We start from the raw sequence: 15192 nt of genomic DNA on the forward strand, positions 1-15192 counted from the left end.
ATTCCGCAAGTAACTTTTTTACTAATCAAACACTTAATTTTATACAACTTATTATGTATCAATTGTATTTTTGTTCCTGCATGTATCGCAGTTGAACCATATTGAAGTTCATAAATTTATACAATTGTTTATTTATTAATCAAAACAAATAACTTAATTACAATTAATTAATTATTATAAATTTATAATATATTTATCTATAATCCGCACCGTTTTAGTCTTATTCACCATTCAAATATTTTATTGTGGACCGCAAGCTGTGTTTTTCACCAATCAAACATTATTTTATATCGCTTATTATATACAAACCGCAGTTATCTTTCTCCCGCACGTACCGCAGTTGAACCGTACCACACTCTTAAACCGCTTTTCCTGCACAGCAAAAAATGGTGTTACCATTCAGACCCTCTGAAGTTCCCTTTTACTCAAAAGAACCCACAACAAATTTTTTTTTTTTCGTCTGCTTCATTATATAAAAGTCTAACATGGGCACATTACATATGGTTTCGAGGTCCAACGCTGTGAGACCCCGCTCCCTTCTTCTTTTCTGGAAACCAAACGGACCGGTTATTAAATCCATGAGATTCCGAATCCGCCTTTCATCTGGATTGACTATCAACTCTGAACGCCTCCAACCGCTCTTGTTAGTGAGCCCAACGCTGTATACTCTGGGGCCTAACGTGCTTCATTATATAAAAGTCTAACATGGGCACATTAACCGCCCTTGTCAGTGAGCCCAACGCCGTATACTCTGGAGCCCAACGTGCTTCATTATATAAAAGCCTAACATGGGCACATTACATATGGTCTCAAGGTCCAAAGCTGTGAGACCCCGCTCTATTCTTAATTTCCGGGAACTAGACGGACCGGTTATCAAATTCATGAGACTCCGAATCCGCCTTTCATCTAGATTGGCTATCAACTCTGAACGTCTCCATCCGCCCTTGCCAGTGAGCCCAACGTCGTATACTCTGGGGTCCAACGTCCTTTCTCTAGGCCCGTTGGCCCACCAACCACTCCTTCCAGTGAGCCTAAAGCCTTCTCTCTTAGGCCCGTTGGCCCACCACTATCTGACAGTTGGTTTCTTTCTAGGCCCATGGGCCCACCCCTGTCTGACGGTCATGATTCGCTTGGTCCGGGAGGCTTGTAAGAGTTGTCTACTGTCTCTACAATCACCACGTGATCTTTTTTTGTCCTCACTCGCACGGTACCGCAGATTACTTCTCGGTAGGTCACCCATCCTGAGATTGCTCCAGCATAAGCACGCTTAACTCTGGAAAAGATAAGTGCACTTTGATGACATAGGTAGTCAAATCAATTCTTATAAGTCTTTTTCACATATATCGGAAATCGGGATGTCACAATTCTCCCCGACTTCCAAGGAATTCGTCCTCGAATTCTTAACCACGTCTCAAGACACCATCTGGGTCAAAGCCGGTTGGCTAACCTGACGCTCTGATACGAAATTGTGAGACCTTGCTCCCTTCTTCTTTTCCGGGAACCAAACGGACCGGCTATCAAATCCATAAGACCCCGAATCTGCCTTTCATCTGGATTGGCTAACAACTCTAAACGCCCCCAACTGCCCTACCAATGAGCCAAACGTCGTATATTCTGGGGCACAACGTCTTCTCTCTCTAGGTCGTTGGCCCACCAACCGCCCTTACCAGTGAGCCCAACGTCTTTTTTCTTAGGCCTGTTGGCCCACCACTGTCTGATGGTTGGCCTCTTTCTAGGACCATGGGCCCACCCCTGTCCGATGGTTGGGAGTCGCTTGGTCCGGGAGGCTCGTACGAGTTGTCTACTGTCCCTGCAATCACCCCGTGATCTTTCTCCATGCTTTGTCCTCACTTGCACGGTACCACAGACTACTTCCCGGTATGTCACCCATCTTTAGATTGCTCTAGCATAAGCACGTTTAACTATGGAATTCTCTCCAGACACTTGATCGAAAAAGATAAATGCACTTTATAGGTAGCCAAATCAATTCTTATAAGCCTTTTTCACATATACCGGAAGTCGGATGTCACAAAAGCTATTACAATTTAAGCCCAAATATTGATCCACTAACATAATGGGATAATGATGGATAATATTATTACACGTGTAACACGCGTGTCAGCCTAGGGCAGAAGATTGGTGGACGATGAGGAGATGCCTCCGACAACGTCATTGAAACAGAGCTCTGCTGGAAAACCAAATATCCGATGAATTTGAAATCGAAAATTTAACAGATTGGAATCCTCCTCTTCGAAAACCATTATATAAACTCCTTGCACAGCGAGATTCCGGTTATCCAAAAAGCTTCTTGCCTCCATAAGATTAACGCTGATCATCTCGAGCTCCAGACCAATAACCCTTCGCCTTTAATAAGGTTCATCATGAGGGTATGAAGGGAGATATAACTCCCAGCCAAGAGAAGACGATACCATTTTTTGGAGAAGAAGTAGAATCTTCAACGCCGGATCTGATCTGTAGAAGAGAAAAACCTTAAAAAAACTGAAACTTTTTACTTTATCGCCAGAAGACCAAATCAATTCTTCAACCTAAAAAACTCTTCACTCCACTAAGGATTAGCAAAGAGTGTTTTACTCTATGAAGAAGAAGAATTGATACATCAAACAAGTAAAAAACCGATAATGGAAGAGAAGTTCTGTTCAACGGAAATTTATTAATCCAACTAGATGAAAGGTCTGATTGGGAAGGACTGTGACTGTAGATTTTAATTTTTTATTGTAAGTGTAAAGATTTTTGGCTGTAAAATAATGACTGTGACTTTAAAAAAAAAATAAAAGTCACATGTTTAGGCTTTTAAAACTTAAGTGTCGATTATGTGAAAAACTAGAAAGAAAAAGCTGTGAGTAAATTTAGGAGCAATTTTTTGACTTTAAAAACTGTTAAATAAAAAAAGTCTGATTGGTTAATGAATGACTTTTAAGATTTTTAATTTTTTTTTTAAAAGTCTCTACAGTTTTAAAATTTTATTTGCCAATCAGAGCCGAAATCCAGCGTTGGAAAGAGAAATCCAATTTGGATGCACTAGTTGGAAAGAGAAATCCGATTTGGATCGGAAAAACAAAAGAATACAAACTCATTCTCTCTCTGAAAGATTTTTGAGAGAGAATTTTACTGGTTGTGAAAAGAAAAAAATAAGTTGAATTATATATGAGTATATTTGTTCTTGTTGATATATTTTTTTGTTCTTATCAAAAATGTCAAATAAGACTATATGCAATAGACAGAGAAATTTAGTGTATTTAAATGCAATACCTAGGCAAGTGGAAAAGAGAAATTGCCACATGACTACGGAAATGAAAATTTTCCTTGAAGAGAAATTTAAAAAGGTCTCACAAAAACACAGACGTGACAAATTATTGATGAATATATATATTTTTATTGTCTTTCTTTTCTTCTTTCTTCTTAAATGCAATTTTTTTAATAATTGATCAAAAAAATTTTAAAAAAAATTGCACTATTTTTTTTAAAAGATTCTATAAATAGAACTCTCTTTTATGTCATTTGGATACAAAAAAAAAATCTCAAGTTTTAACACTCTTTTCATTTCTTCTATTACATTATCACTCTCTTTGATTTTTTTTTTTCAATCTTCAACATCCTTATGGATCCATCTAGCAATTACAATTTTCCACCGAATTATAGTTTTCTAAACCCACAAAATCCAAACATATAACCACCAAATCCAAATAACCACGCCCAGAAATCCTATGAATTCAGGAATGCATCCAAATTTTCAAATGCAATATATGATGCCACCAAAGTTTGGCATGAAATACCCATACAATCAACCATATATGCCATATGGCTATCCACCAATTCCGGGATACACCAATGTTTCACCTAATAAGAATTATCCTAACAGTCAATCCACGAACGAGCCAATCGGTTTTAGTAGTGGATCGACTGATACCACACAATTTTGCACCCAAATCTCTTTGGGAGATGCTGGCGAGGATACTCTAAATCTCCAACCAACCCAACAATCAGCAAAGAAGAGGGCAAGTTACGCTACTTGGAGTTCTGAAGACAATAAAGCGCTACTAAATGGTTATTTCCACTTCAGCACTATAGTGAATTGGGGAATAATCAAAAGGGTGATACTAATTTTTGATGAAGTGATGTGGAAGAAAGAGAAAATGAGTTGGAGGAAAAAAAAAGTGAGTCGGAGGAAAAAGATATCAATTTGTGGAGTTGAGTGTAAATTGAGAAAAAGAAATGATGTGGAAAGAGTATAAAATGATGTGGAAGAAAAATATAAAAGGAAATTTGTCTTTCTATTGGAGATGAAAAATAAAAGATTTTTGAGGAAGATCGTGGCTTCTAGCCTTCTAGGTTTACAACGAAGGCTTTGAATGGTGCACATATCATTCAATGCAGGTCAATTTAAGCAGATCAAAAAAATATTGTTAAAAAAAATACATTTGGCCCGTCGAGGGATAGGTCCGGGAACCATCCTCAATTGGCTCGTTATAAATGATTTAGGAAAAGATAATGCCTCTTGCTCGGGCTATTTTTGCAATATAATCTACCCGAATATTTTCACTTCTGGGGATATGGGATAGATTGAAGTCCGAAGAGCTCTCTCGAAGAAATCGGAAGGATTCCAGTTCTGATGAGAAGGACAGCCAGTCCACTGGGGCTTCGGTCATATATAGAAGGTCTGAACAATCAGTCTGAAAGTGGACGGAAAGGATTCGTCTATCTTTTAAGCAAGACATAGCCCATAATAGGCTTTCCAATTTCGCATGAAGTGCCGATAGGCTTCTGCGGCAGGCCTTGTAACTAGCTGACGTGTCAAAAAAAAAGAATGTATAAAAAAATATAGGATAGAAAAGCGAGAAAAACAATAAAAGAAAAAAAAAGCTGGTTACAAAACAGCACCAACTATGAGAAATCCACCAATCCACATGTGATGTGTGAACAATGATAGTTGTGTAGCATAGTCAGTAGCTAGATATGGATAAGGGGGCATGGAATACATATGGTGGGCTACAACAATGGTTAAAGAGCCTAACATAGCTAGGTTCAAAGGTCTCACCTCCTCTATCGTCCTTCAAGCTCCATCCGAACCCGCTGACGGCCCTTGGCCATTCCAGGATGCATCCACCTTGCAAAGTGGAAACCTCCGAGAAACGGTCGTAAAGGTCGGGATCATCGGAATGCTCGGCAACTCTGCTGATAAGTCTTCATCTTCTTCCGGTTGATTTGCTAAATTCCAACTCTCTGCTTCCACCTTCGTATGGATCAAAGTATCTACCGGGGAGATATCTTTCCCGTTGAAAACTTTGTCGTTTCTCGCTTTCTAAATATACCACATGATCCAGGGATAGATATCCTTTTGAGGATCTGTCATTCCTAACTCTTTTGTTTTCCAGAAGAGGAAACTCATATTTTGATAAACAGAGGTGCTCGGGATGAGGCCCAGAAGGGACGGGAAGTCCGATAACGCCCAGACTTGCAAAGCCGGGAGACATAAAAACAATAGATGGTTAAAAGATTCTTCAGGGTTCCACACAGGGACAACGCTTATTTGTGCCCAAATGTCTATAAGTTAGGTTCTGGCACGTAGCCACACATCCTGATAAGGACTGCCACATAAAATGTTTCATTTTTCCAGTTATCCGGATTTTCCACACGGAATTTAAAAGGGTTTTGATACTAGGTTCTGCCTCTTGTTAAATCTTTGATCTTTTAATCAGATCATATCCCAAATTCGACTGAATATATTCCTGATTTAGTATGATTCCATGCATATCCATCCAGAGTACAGATACTAGTAGGTCTCAATCCAAGGATCATAAGAACTTCCTCAGGTTGGAAAAATTCTTGAAGGAGGGCCACATCCTATTGCTTAGTGTCTTGGCGGATAAAAGAGTATACCAATAGTCCAGGGTCCCGATACCCGATCTAGGGGTTAGCTCTCGCGGGGCGTGCCCTAATATTGGGGATCCAGGGTTCACTCCAAACTCTGGTGTTGAGTCCTGACCCGATCGTCTTTCTTAGCCTTATTTTCAGGAACGGTTTTGCGGCCATCATACTCCACCATCCATAAAATGGTGAGTAGACTTGGCGGTCCTCTAGGGGATCCAATTGTCGGTAATATCTTCCTCTTAGGACCCGAGCTAGAAGGGATGAGGGGTACTGAATGAGTCTCCACAATTGTTTTGCTAAGAGGGCTAGATTAAAGTCATTAAGATCTCTAAATCCAAGTCCACCCAAGTCCTGAGGGATGCAAATCTTATTGCAAGCGATCTAGTGAATCCCACTGTTACTTTGTTTCGAACTCCACCAGAAATTGGCAATGGCGCTCCGAAGCTTAGACATTATACCTTGTAGAAGGAGGAAACAGGACATGACATAAGTCGGAACCGCTTGAGCCACTGATTTTATTTGGATTTCTTCTCCACCTTTGGAAAGAAGTCTAGCGGACCAATTATTAACCTTGCTGCTTAGACGATCATGGACAAAGGAGAAGACCTTCTTCTTGGATCCACATATTTGTTCTGGTAGCCCCAGATACATGCCCATACCCTCTTCAGTAGAAATACCGATAGTGCTTTTGATAGCACGCTTCAGGTCCAATTCAACTCTATTTCCAAACATGATTGAAAATTTGTCCAGGTTTAGTTGTTGACCCGATGGCATTCCATAAGTGTTGATAATATTGAAGATTTCCGCGCCCTGCTGGTGGGCTTTCATCCTAGAAATACGATCTTCCTCCTCTGCTCTCTTCAGAAGCGATATTAGGCTTTCTGTACAGAATAAAAAGGAAGGGGGAAAGAGGATCTCTTTGCCTCAATCCTCTCGATTGTCTAATATTGCCGGAAGGCGCACTATTAATAAGAACCTGGTAAGAGACCGAGGAGATACAGAACACCAATAGCTTGACCCATCTCAGAGAAAATTCTAACTTGAGTAGTAAAGCTTCAATAAATCACACCATTATATCCGGTCATATGTTTTGCTCATATCTGTTTTTATCGCCATAAAGTTTTCTCTGCATGTTGAATTTGTACGGAGTGCATGAAAATTGTTTTGTGCCAATAGAATGTTATCCGTAATGAGACATCTAGCCATGAAGGCCGATTGTGTTTCTGATATCAGATTTGGTAATGTCTTCTTAAGATGTTTGCACAAAAATTTTGAGATGATCTTGTAGCTTACATTACAGAGATTGATCAGACGGAATTCCGTCATCGCTCTACATTTATTTTTTTTAGAAAATGATATATATTAGTCTGATTAAGTGTAGGATAAAAAATTTCAATTCAACAAAAATTTTCATCAATTTTTTAATGTTTTGACGGATAAATAGCCAAAATTTTTGATAGAATTTACTAGTCATTCTACTATTGGAATCTGGCACTTTGTTCGGATTAATGTCGAAAAGAGTTTTTTTTTTTTTTTCTTCTCAAATGACATTTCCTCTCCATTTATTCTGCTTAACGCCAAAATGAATCAATTATCTATATTTGTTAGCAGATCTTAAATAGCCTATTGTAACTTCTCTTTACTGTGGGTGGATTTAGGGTGGTGAACCCTAGAAATCTTAATCTTTTTTTTTTTTTTTTTCAGATTTCGCAAATCAGCAAAAATGGCAACGAAGAAGAAGACAACCGAAATGGGTATGGATTCTTTCTCCCTCGTTGGTACAAAATTACAAAAAAAAATCTAATTTTTATCCAACTGGGGAGATGGATTTGATCCCCTGTTCAATTTATGCGATTAATCTTTCTGTTCATTAATCTTTCTTCTAGATTAGGAAATCGCAGCAATCAGCAAAGATTGCAGAACATATAACGGAAAACAAGACATCATCAGTCATGTCAGGCTTGTCTCTTCTCGCGGATTCTGTACGAACTCTTCTTCTCCCCGCTTGCTACTTCTTAATTTCAGTGCATAACCACGAGTTTTAGTTTGGAAAAATTTGGTTTGGTTATCTGTTTTTTTCGATGTTTGTAGGTTGTCCTTGCTTGGTGTATGTATGTATGGTTAAAAGAAGTTTCGTATAACGCTTACCAAATTGACATTTTTTCTTTCAGGTTTCAAAACTGCATCTGTCTTCGTCTCCGTCACAACCTGCAACGAAAGAATCTGTACCGGACTGGTCTCTTCTCCCTGAAGAGCTACTGCACATTATCTCAGAGATTCTGGAGGACTGTTTCGATGTTATTCATGCTCGTTCTGTTTGCCGCCCTTGGCGCTCCAACTTCCCCTTTCCTTCTTGGCTATTACGCACACGTTATTCTCTTCCCTCGTTTGCCAAGTTACCTCGCAAAAGCAAAGGCTTGTGCACACTCGAGAAGTTCCCTATGTTTCTCTTTAGAGTCCGAGCTCCTGCTGCTGCGTCGACTTATGAGTATTACTTAGGAGGAATAAACCAAGATAAGTCAGAGAACAATATGGAGCTTCCATCTCCTCCTATTCAGTGCACAGTGAAAGTGAAGATCGGAGATTCTGATCCAACCTTGATGAACATTCTCGACTGTCAGATTCTCCCTCTTGGCTATCAGTACAGAATGGTAGGTTGGGATCCTGAGTCATTGACAAGAAAATTCAGATGTGTGGCTTTTCTTCCGCTTAACAGAGAGGGAGGAGGAGAAGAATTTGTGGTGCTTCTCGGCTACTATCGTGATTAGTTTGTGTTAACAAGTGTTGAAATGAGGTGGATACGGCTTGAGAGAATCTCAACAGCTGTTTGCAGTGATATAGTCACTTTTAGAGGCAGGTTTTATGTAGACTTTCTTAACGGGGACACATTTGTTTTCGATCCTTACTGTCTAGAAGCGACTCCACTGATGCCCTCGGAGATTCCGAACTGTGGTTCAAGCAATTTTCTGGTTCCATGTGGTAATGATGAACTTTTCCTGGTTCAGAAAATCATCCCACGTAACACTGATGTATTGTATTTTAGTCGGTTAACATTGACCGTGAGTAGGCTTGATGAGGAACACTGATGTATTGTATTTTAGTCGGTTAACATTGACCGTGAGTAGGCTTGATGAGGAGGCTTGTGAATGGGTTGAGGTCAGTGATTTGGGAAACCGTGTGTTGTTTATTGGACAGCTGGGAAACGTCTCATGCTCGGGTAATGAGCTTCCTGATGGTTGTGGTCTGAGTGGGAACTCAGTTTTGACCACATATGGGCCAGGTAATGTAACTTACTCCTATAGATATGGAGTAGAAACAGGACGTGAAGAAGATGACCTTAACTGTTGGAGTCTTGGAGATACACAAGAGAGAATCCTGTGAAGATCCTCAGCCAATCTCCGGTGTTGGCTCTCCAAGTTGAGCGCTAACCTGTAAAATCTTAGTTTGGTTTATCTGTTAGTTTTGTGTTTTTTTTTCTAGATTAAGCTAAAAACTGTCCTTGTGATATTAGGTAAAAGATCTTGTGATTTGTGATGTTACAGTGATATGCTGAAAGTTTAGATCACTCAGTAATCTAGTTTTAATATGTAGCAGATGCATAAAGCCACCTTTCATGGCTACAAGCTTGAAAGATTGTATATTACTAGCTTTTTTTTTTTTGACACTGATTATATATTAGTAGCTATTGTATTCTCTCCTTTCAGATCAGTTTTTTTTTTCTTTTTCTTTTTATAGATAGTAGATTGTTTATCGGCACTGTTATGTAATCAATCTTCTCTATTCATGTTTGTTCACAGTTTCTAAAACCCTAGAAGCTTAATTTTTCTCGTTTAAAGTCTCAGTATAAACTGAAGCTAATTTTTTTTTTTTAAGGTTATGTTCTTTTTTTGGTCGTCACTGTAAAGGTTATGTTCAAACCGGATGATATCAAACCCTGAACCGGAATATAGATGGCGATGCTACTCAATCGTTTTCTCAGTCAATCGTTTTCTCATTCAATCGTTTCCTCATTCAATCGTTTCCTCATTCAACCGTTTTCCTATTTTCACGAAACGACGTCGTTGTCTACTGAATTCCCTTTAAATCATTTCTTCTCCGACAACTTCTCCATCTTGGTTTTGTCCTCAGCCTTTCAATTACGAAATGTATGTTTCTGAATTTTGAGATCGTCTCACCATTGAGATCGAAGCTTCAGAGTGGTATTGCAGAGTCTCAATCTCCGTCGGGATTCAACTTCGAACGCAAGCAATTACTTGAAATCGAAGGGTACAGTTCCTTATTTCCTTGGCCTTACAACAAATAAATTTCAGATTGTTCTTAGAGAATATCTTCTGGGTTTTAGATTAATTCTGCAAAAATGTCACGTTTGAGAGAAATCGTCTACAATCTTGTGTTTTCTGTGACTTTAGGGTTCTAAACTTCTGATTGAGGGTTGTGTTACATATTCTTTCTCTTCCTGTTATACCGATTTCTTTAATTGTAATTGATTTTAGGTTTTTGTACTTTTATTTTCTATATTCCTTTAGGAAAAGTTTTTATTGTAGTCTGCGTTGATGAAGTCGATTCATAAATGTTATGCTATAAATTTTGTTTAAGAAATTTCCTAAACCAAGCCTAATTTGTCTTTTCTGATTTCTTACAGCAGTCAGAAAAACATGGCAGAACGTTCAACAAAAAAGAAGACATCATCGATAACAGACTGGACTCAGCTCCCTAAAGAACTAATTCAGATTATCATCGAGAAATTTGATAACTGTTTCGATGTTGTTCATGTTCGCTCTGTTTGCAGCTTGTGGCGATCCACATTTCCTCTTCCTTCTTGCCTATTAAGCCCAAGTTACTCTCTTCCCACTTATCCTATCGAAAAGGAAGGCTTGTGCTCCCTCGAGAAGATCCCTGTGGTTCTCTTTAGAGTCCCAACTGCTGTTGAGTCGGTTTCTGAGTATTTCGTGGAAGGAATATTCCGAGATGAGTCTGGGGACTATATGGAGTTTTCATCTCCTCTTCAATGCACACTGAGAGTGAAGCTAGCAAGTTCTGATTCAACAGTGGAGCTAGCAGGATGTGATTCAACATTGAAGATATCAGGATCTGATTCAACATTGAAGAACATGCTCGACTGTCAGATCTTCTCTCTAGGTAATCAGTACAGAATCATTCGTTGGAGTCCTAAAGGAGTGAGAACAATTTACAAATACGTGGCTTTTCTTCCGCTAAACGAGGGAGGAGGAGGAGGAGGATTCGTTGTGCTCCGCCGATATTATAGAACTTTGTTGATGTTCAGAAGTGTTGAAAGGAGGTGGTTCCGGGTTATGGACACCCCAAATTATACATGCACGGGTTTAGTCGCATTTAGAGGCAGATTTTATACATCATTTTGGAACAGAGAAGTTTTCGTTATCGATCCTTATTTGCTAATATCGACTCGCCTAATGCCGGAGGAGCATCTGAACGGGAGCAAAGATCTGATTGCATCCGACAATGATGAACTTTTCCTTGTTGAGAGAATCACTCTCACTCATGCTGGTGGGTCAACATTAAGAGTGAGTAGGCTAGATGAGGAGGCTGGTAAATGGGTCGAGACCACTGATTTGGGAGACCGTGTGTTGTTTGTTGGATACGGTGCAAATGTTTCATGCTCGGCCAAGCAGCTTCCTGATGGTTGTGGTGTGACCGGGAACTCAATTCTGTTCAACGACCGGTCAGAGGATGTAACCTTCTTCTATAAGTATGGGCTATCAGAAGGTGTGGCAGGAGGCAGTGATTGGAGAATCTCAAGAGAGAGTTCTGTGAAGTTCCTCAAATCTCCGACTTGGGCTTTCCGTGTTGAGTGTTGAAACAGCAGTCTAAGACTTGAGACATGTGTTGCTTTTGTTTTTGTTAGATCGAAACAAACTTATCATATGGTTGTAGGTATAGGTCGTGTGCCTTTAATGACATTTTGATGCTTATGATTCTAGACTTGTGTCTCCACCACTAGCCATGTTACACAACCGTGGATTATGGAAATTGTTGTCTCATGAATTTTCCAAGCCGTGTCTGGCTGTGTTCTTAGTATCATGCAGTTCATGTGTTTGACCAAAACTCTACATACATACTCGGACAGAGACCTTTTTATCTGTAGTGTTTCGAGCCACCTTGATGGCTACAAGCTTGAAAGATTTGTACATTGCAGGATATTTTTCACTGAACACATCAGGCATTTTCGTAGTCTCAAACTGATATTTGAATATGGATCTGGAAGTAGAAAGAACTAGCTTAATTATTACCAGTTGGATTTAATCTTGTCTTTTTTAGGGAAGATTCAAAGGAAGAAGAAAGTGATGAAGAATCCTAAAAGAGAAACAGAGTGTTCTTGTTTTGTGGTTAATGTCCACGACTGTACTTAAATTTTGTTCTCGGGAATAAATACAAATATTTTTGGATATCTAGAAAGCATTAAATATTGGGAAAACGAAGAAACTCTGCAATAAACAGGATCCATATAAAGATTACTTATTTGGATTTAACCAACCAAAAAGAAGAAGCTCTACAATTAAAAGGACAATGAAGCATCGCCTTCAAGCTGGTTAATTACAATCTTTCTTCCAGTAGATTTAGAGCTTCTGAAGCTTCTGAGGATGGTGAATAAACATTTTTACAAGCATCTTCTTCCTGGCTTCCATAGCTACTTGGTATTCTCTCTTTGTCTCTCTCTCTTTCTCTCTCCCTTTTTCTATATCTGTGTGAGAAGCTAATTGAGAGATGGGTTTTGTTTTGCATTTGCATGTTTGCTTCAGAAAATTCCTGTAGCTTTCTTCTTGAAGTATATAGGGCGAAGGCGCGAAGCTGAGATCAGACGCGTCGGACATAACATGGGAAGTGAAGCTAGAAGATGGCCAGAAACTCACTGATGGTTGGAAAGAGTTCGCTCTTGCACACGATCTTCGAGTCGGTGACATTGCCATCTTCAGACAAGAGAAAGACATGGCTTTCCATGTCAAACACTCACACTCATGGGACCCAGTTGCTGTGAGATTCAGTATGAGTCTTGTTTAGACGACGAGAACAACCTTGATGATCTGTCTTCTGTCTCTCTCTCTAACTCTGCCCGTGACTCTGAATCTGAGACTGATAGTTAAGAAATATGCTAAGTAACAAAGTTTAGTATAAGAGGTTTTCTTTTGTTCAAATTAGGAGTTAGTACTATTGTCTTGACGTAGGTTCGCAGGCGAGACTTTAGCCACAAAATAAGAGGCATCAAGTGAAGAGGACTCTGCTTCTCTTTCTTGATTCTTCTTCACTTTCTTTTTCATCTGAATCTCCTCTGAAAATTAAGAAAATCAATCCAAGTGGTAATAGTCAAACAAAATCTCCCTACTTACTGATCCATATTCCAAAATAAGCCAAAGTTACAGTTTAAACATTGTTGCTTGAGCACATTTCTTAAATGTCTGAGAGTCAAGAGTTCGAGAAAGAGAGAGAGACAGAACACAACTCACCGAGATTGCCCTCGTCGTCATCGCTTTCCGGTTCTGTATTGCGAAACTAAAGGCCCCTTGATTCATGTGAGCTTCCTCACTAATCACTACTGTTCAGTTATCGTGGAGAGATTTGTGGTGTATATACTATTTTACCTAGTTCTCACGTGCAGGAAGAAAAATGATGTGTTTTTTTTTTGTTTTTTTTTAAATTCTTAAATTGGTTAAAATACATTTTCTCCTTTCATCTATATATTTACTTTCAAGCTCATAACAAATATTGATTCACATTAAGAGTTATAGTTTACAAAACCATAGACTTTTTCTCCCGAGTATGACATGTTTTAAATGTTTTAGATCAAAAATATATTTCTAAGAAAATGAGTATACAATGTGAGTTAAAAGCTATCATTCTATAGAACACCATCATACAAAACGTATTCTCAATAAATTTATCAAATACCATCATATAATCAAATATAAAACACAGTTATATAAAATAAACTTTCATTTATAAATTGAATACCAATATTATTTGAAGCACCATCAGAACATATACTGAAATATTAGTTCATTATATACCTGTCTCCATACTTGGTTTTATTATCTATCTATAAAACACTATCTTCTTTTCTCTCTTTGGTTCTGAATGATGCACATATCTACACGATATATTGCGTTTAGTTCTATTCCATGGCGATTTTTCTAAATGATATATATATATATATATATTATATATGTTTTTTGAAGTTTATTTGAAATGTTCTATATAGAACCAATATAGAAACAAAAAAAGATAAAACACTCTCATATGTTTGTAAATAATGCATCAACTCTTCGTTTCGGCAGCCACGTGCCTATAAGGGCTAAAGCACTAAGCACCGTTTTTTTATTATTATTAGATGAATACCCGTGTATACACACGGGTTTTCTTTCAATTAATAATTTTAATTTAATTTTTTAGAAATTTATGTTGTGATTATCTAAATTCAGTGTTTTATTTGATATGTGCATAACATTTTTACAGAATAAAAAAGTTAACATGCTAATTCTAAAATTGAGAGAACTAATTATATGAATTCATTATTGTTGATAAAATTTCAATTGTAGTTGTCGACATGTGGTAATCTTTAAACAATTTCTATTTTTCTACTGAGTCGACTCTCTTAAAAATTTATCTATATATTCCATTTGAATTAAACCACTGACCACTATAATTGTTCTTCCAAAGAACTATTTTGGTCAACGTGCACTCTATTAGTAGGTTCCATGATCCTCTCATTCCACATAGCTAGTGTGTTCTTGGCTTCTTCAACTTTCTTATACAACTCGTCTCTCTTTAACTCTTTCTCCATTTCCCTTATCTGTGATTTACTCAGAGATTTCTTCTCAAATTTATAAACCTCCAATTCCAGTTTTTCTTTCATTTCCCTCACTTCCAAAACCACACATTTTCTTTCTAAATTCCTAACTCTCTTCTCAATCTCAGCTCTCGCTTTCCTCAACCTCTCTCCTTCCTCATAGCTTTCAAACCTCTAACCTTTCTTTGTTAACCCTTTTTGGATCATTGTACATTCAGTTCATGGTGTTGTTAAATTTCAATTATAAAGGCTTTAGTCTCCCAAAATATCAACCAGAAATTCAAAAGAGTAATTGAAGTGTTGCCTGTATGAAGTTGGTATAAACTGGGGTATGATAAATTTACATGAAAATGAATCAGTTCAGAAAAGTTGATGAGCTTAAAAGAGATTTTTATAACTTGACATGCTTCGAGATATTTAAAAAAACCAGCATTTCTCCATTCTAACGTCATCTTTGTTCCCTAAATCAATGCTGTTCTTAT

The 15192-nt window shown here is 38.1% G+C and overlaps 1 protein-coding gene, 1 long non-coding RNA gene and 1 pseudogene across 3 annotated transcripts; 2 read left to right on the forward strand and 1 right to left on the reverse strand.

The window, feature by feature from the left end:
* The first annotated feature begins 1803 nt into the window (after positions 1–1803).
* Positions 1804–9475, forward strand: LOC18022115 (annotated as a pseudogene).
* A 522-nt stretch (positions 9476–9997) lies between these two features.
* On the forward strand, positions 9998–11964 carry LOC18022116 (F-box/kelch-repeat protein At1g64840). 2 transcript variants are annotated; one of them, XM_024158411.1, is made up of 2 exons: positions 9998–10155; positions 10532–11964. In XM_024158411.1, exons 1-2 carry the CDS (start codon positions 10037–10039, stop codon positions 11724–11726), a joined length of 1314 nt encoding a protein of 437 aa, XP_024014179.1. In that variant the 5' UTR covers positions 9998–10036; the 3' UTR covers positions 11727–11964. The 2 variants fall into 2 exon arrangements, with proteins under 2 accessions (XP_024014179.1, XP_024014180.1); XM_024158412.1 differs by having other exon boundaries at positions 10535–11964.
* A 521-nt stretch (positions 11965–12485) lies between these two features.
* On the reverse strand, positions 12486–13465 carry LOC112088244. Its single transcript, XR_002900418.1, has 3 exons — positions 13371–13465; positions 13076–13195; positions 12486–12999 (listed from the first exon to the last, which is right to left on the reverse strand). It is a non-coding gene; the product is annotated as an uncharacterized LOC112088244 (long non-coding RNA).
* Positions 13466–15192: the final 1727 nt, after the last annotated feature.

This window comes from Eutrema salsugineum, unplaced genomic scaffold (assembly GCF_000478725.1).
Source record: "Eutrema salsugineum unplaced genomic scaffold, Eutsalg1_0 scaffold_15, whole genome shotgun sequence".
Classification (NCBI taxonomy): domain Eukaryota; kingdom Viridiplantae; phylum Streptophyta; class Magnoliopsida; order Brassicales; family Brassicaceae; genus Eutrema; species Eutrema salsugineum.

What these genes read in the sequence shown, in the direction of transcription:
- LOC18022116 (XM_024158411.1), top strand. Translation starts at nt 10,037, where the DNA reads ATGTTTCTGAATTTTGAGATCGTCTCACCATTGAGATCGAAGCTTCAG. An exon ending in CAATTACTTGAAATCGAAGG is followed by an intron (nt 10,156 to 10,531) that starts GTACAGTTCCTT and finishes GATTTCTTACAG; the next exon opens with CAGTCAGAAAAACATGGCAG.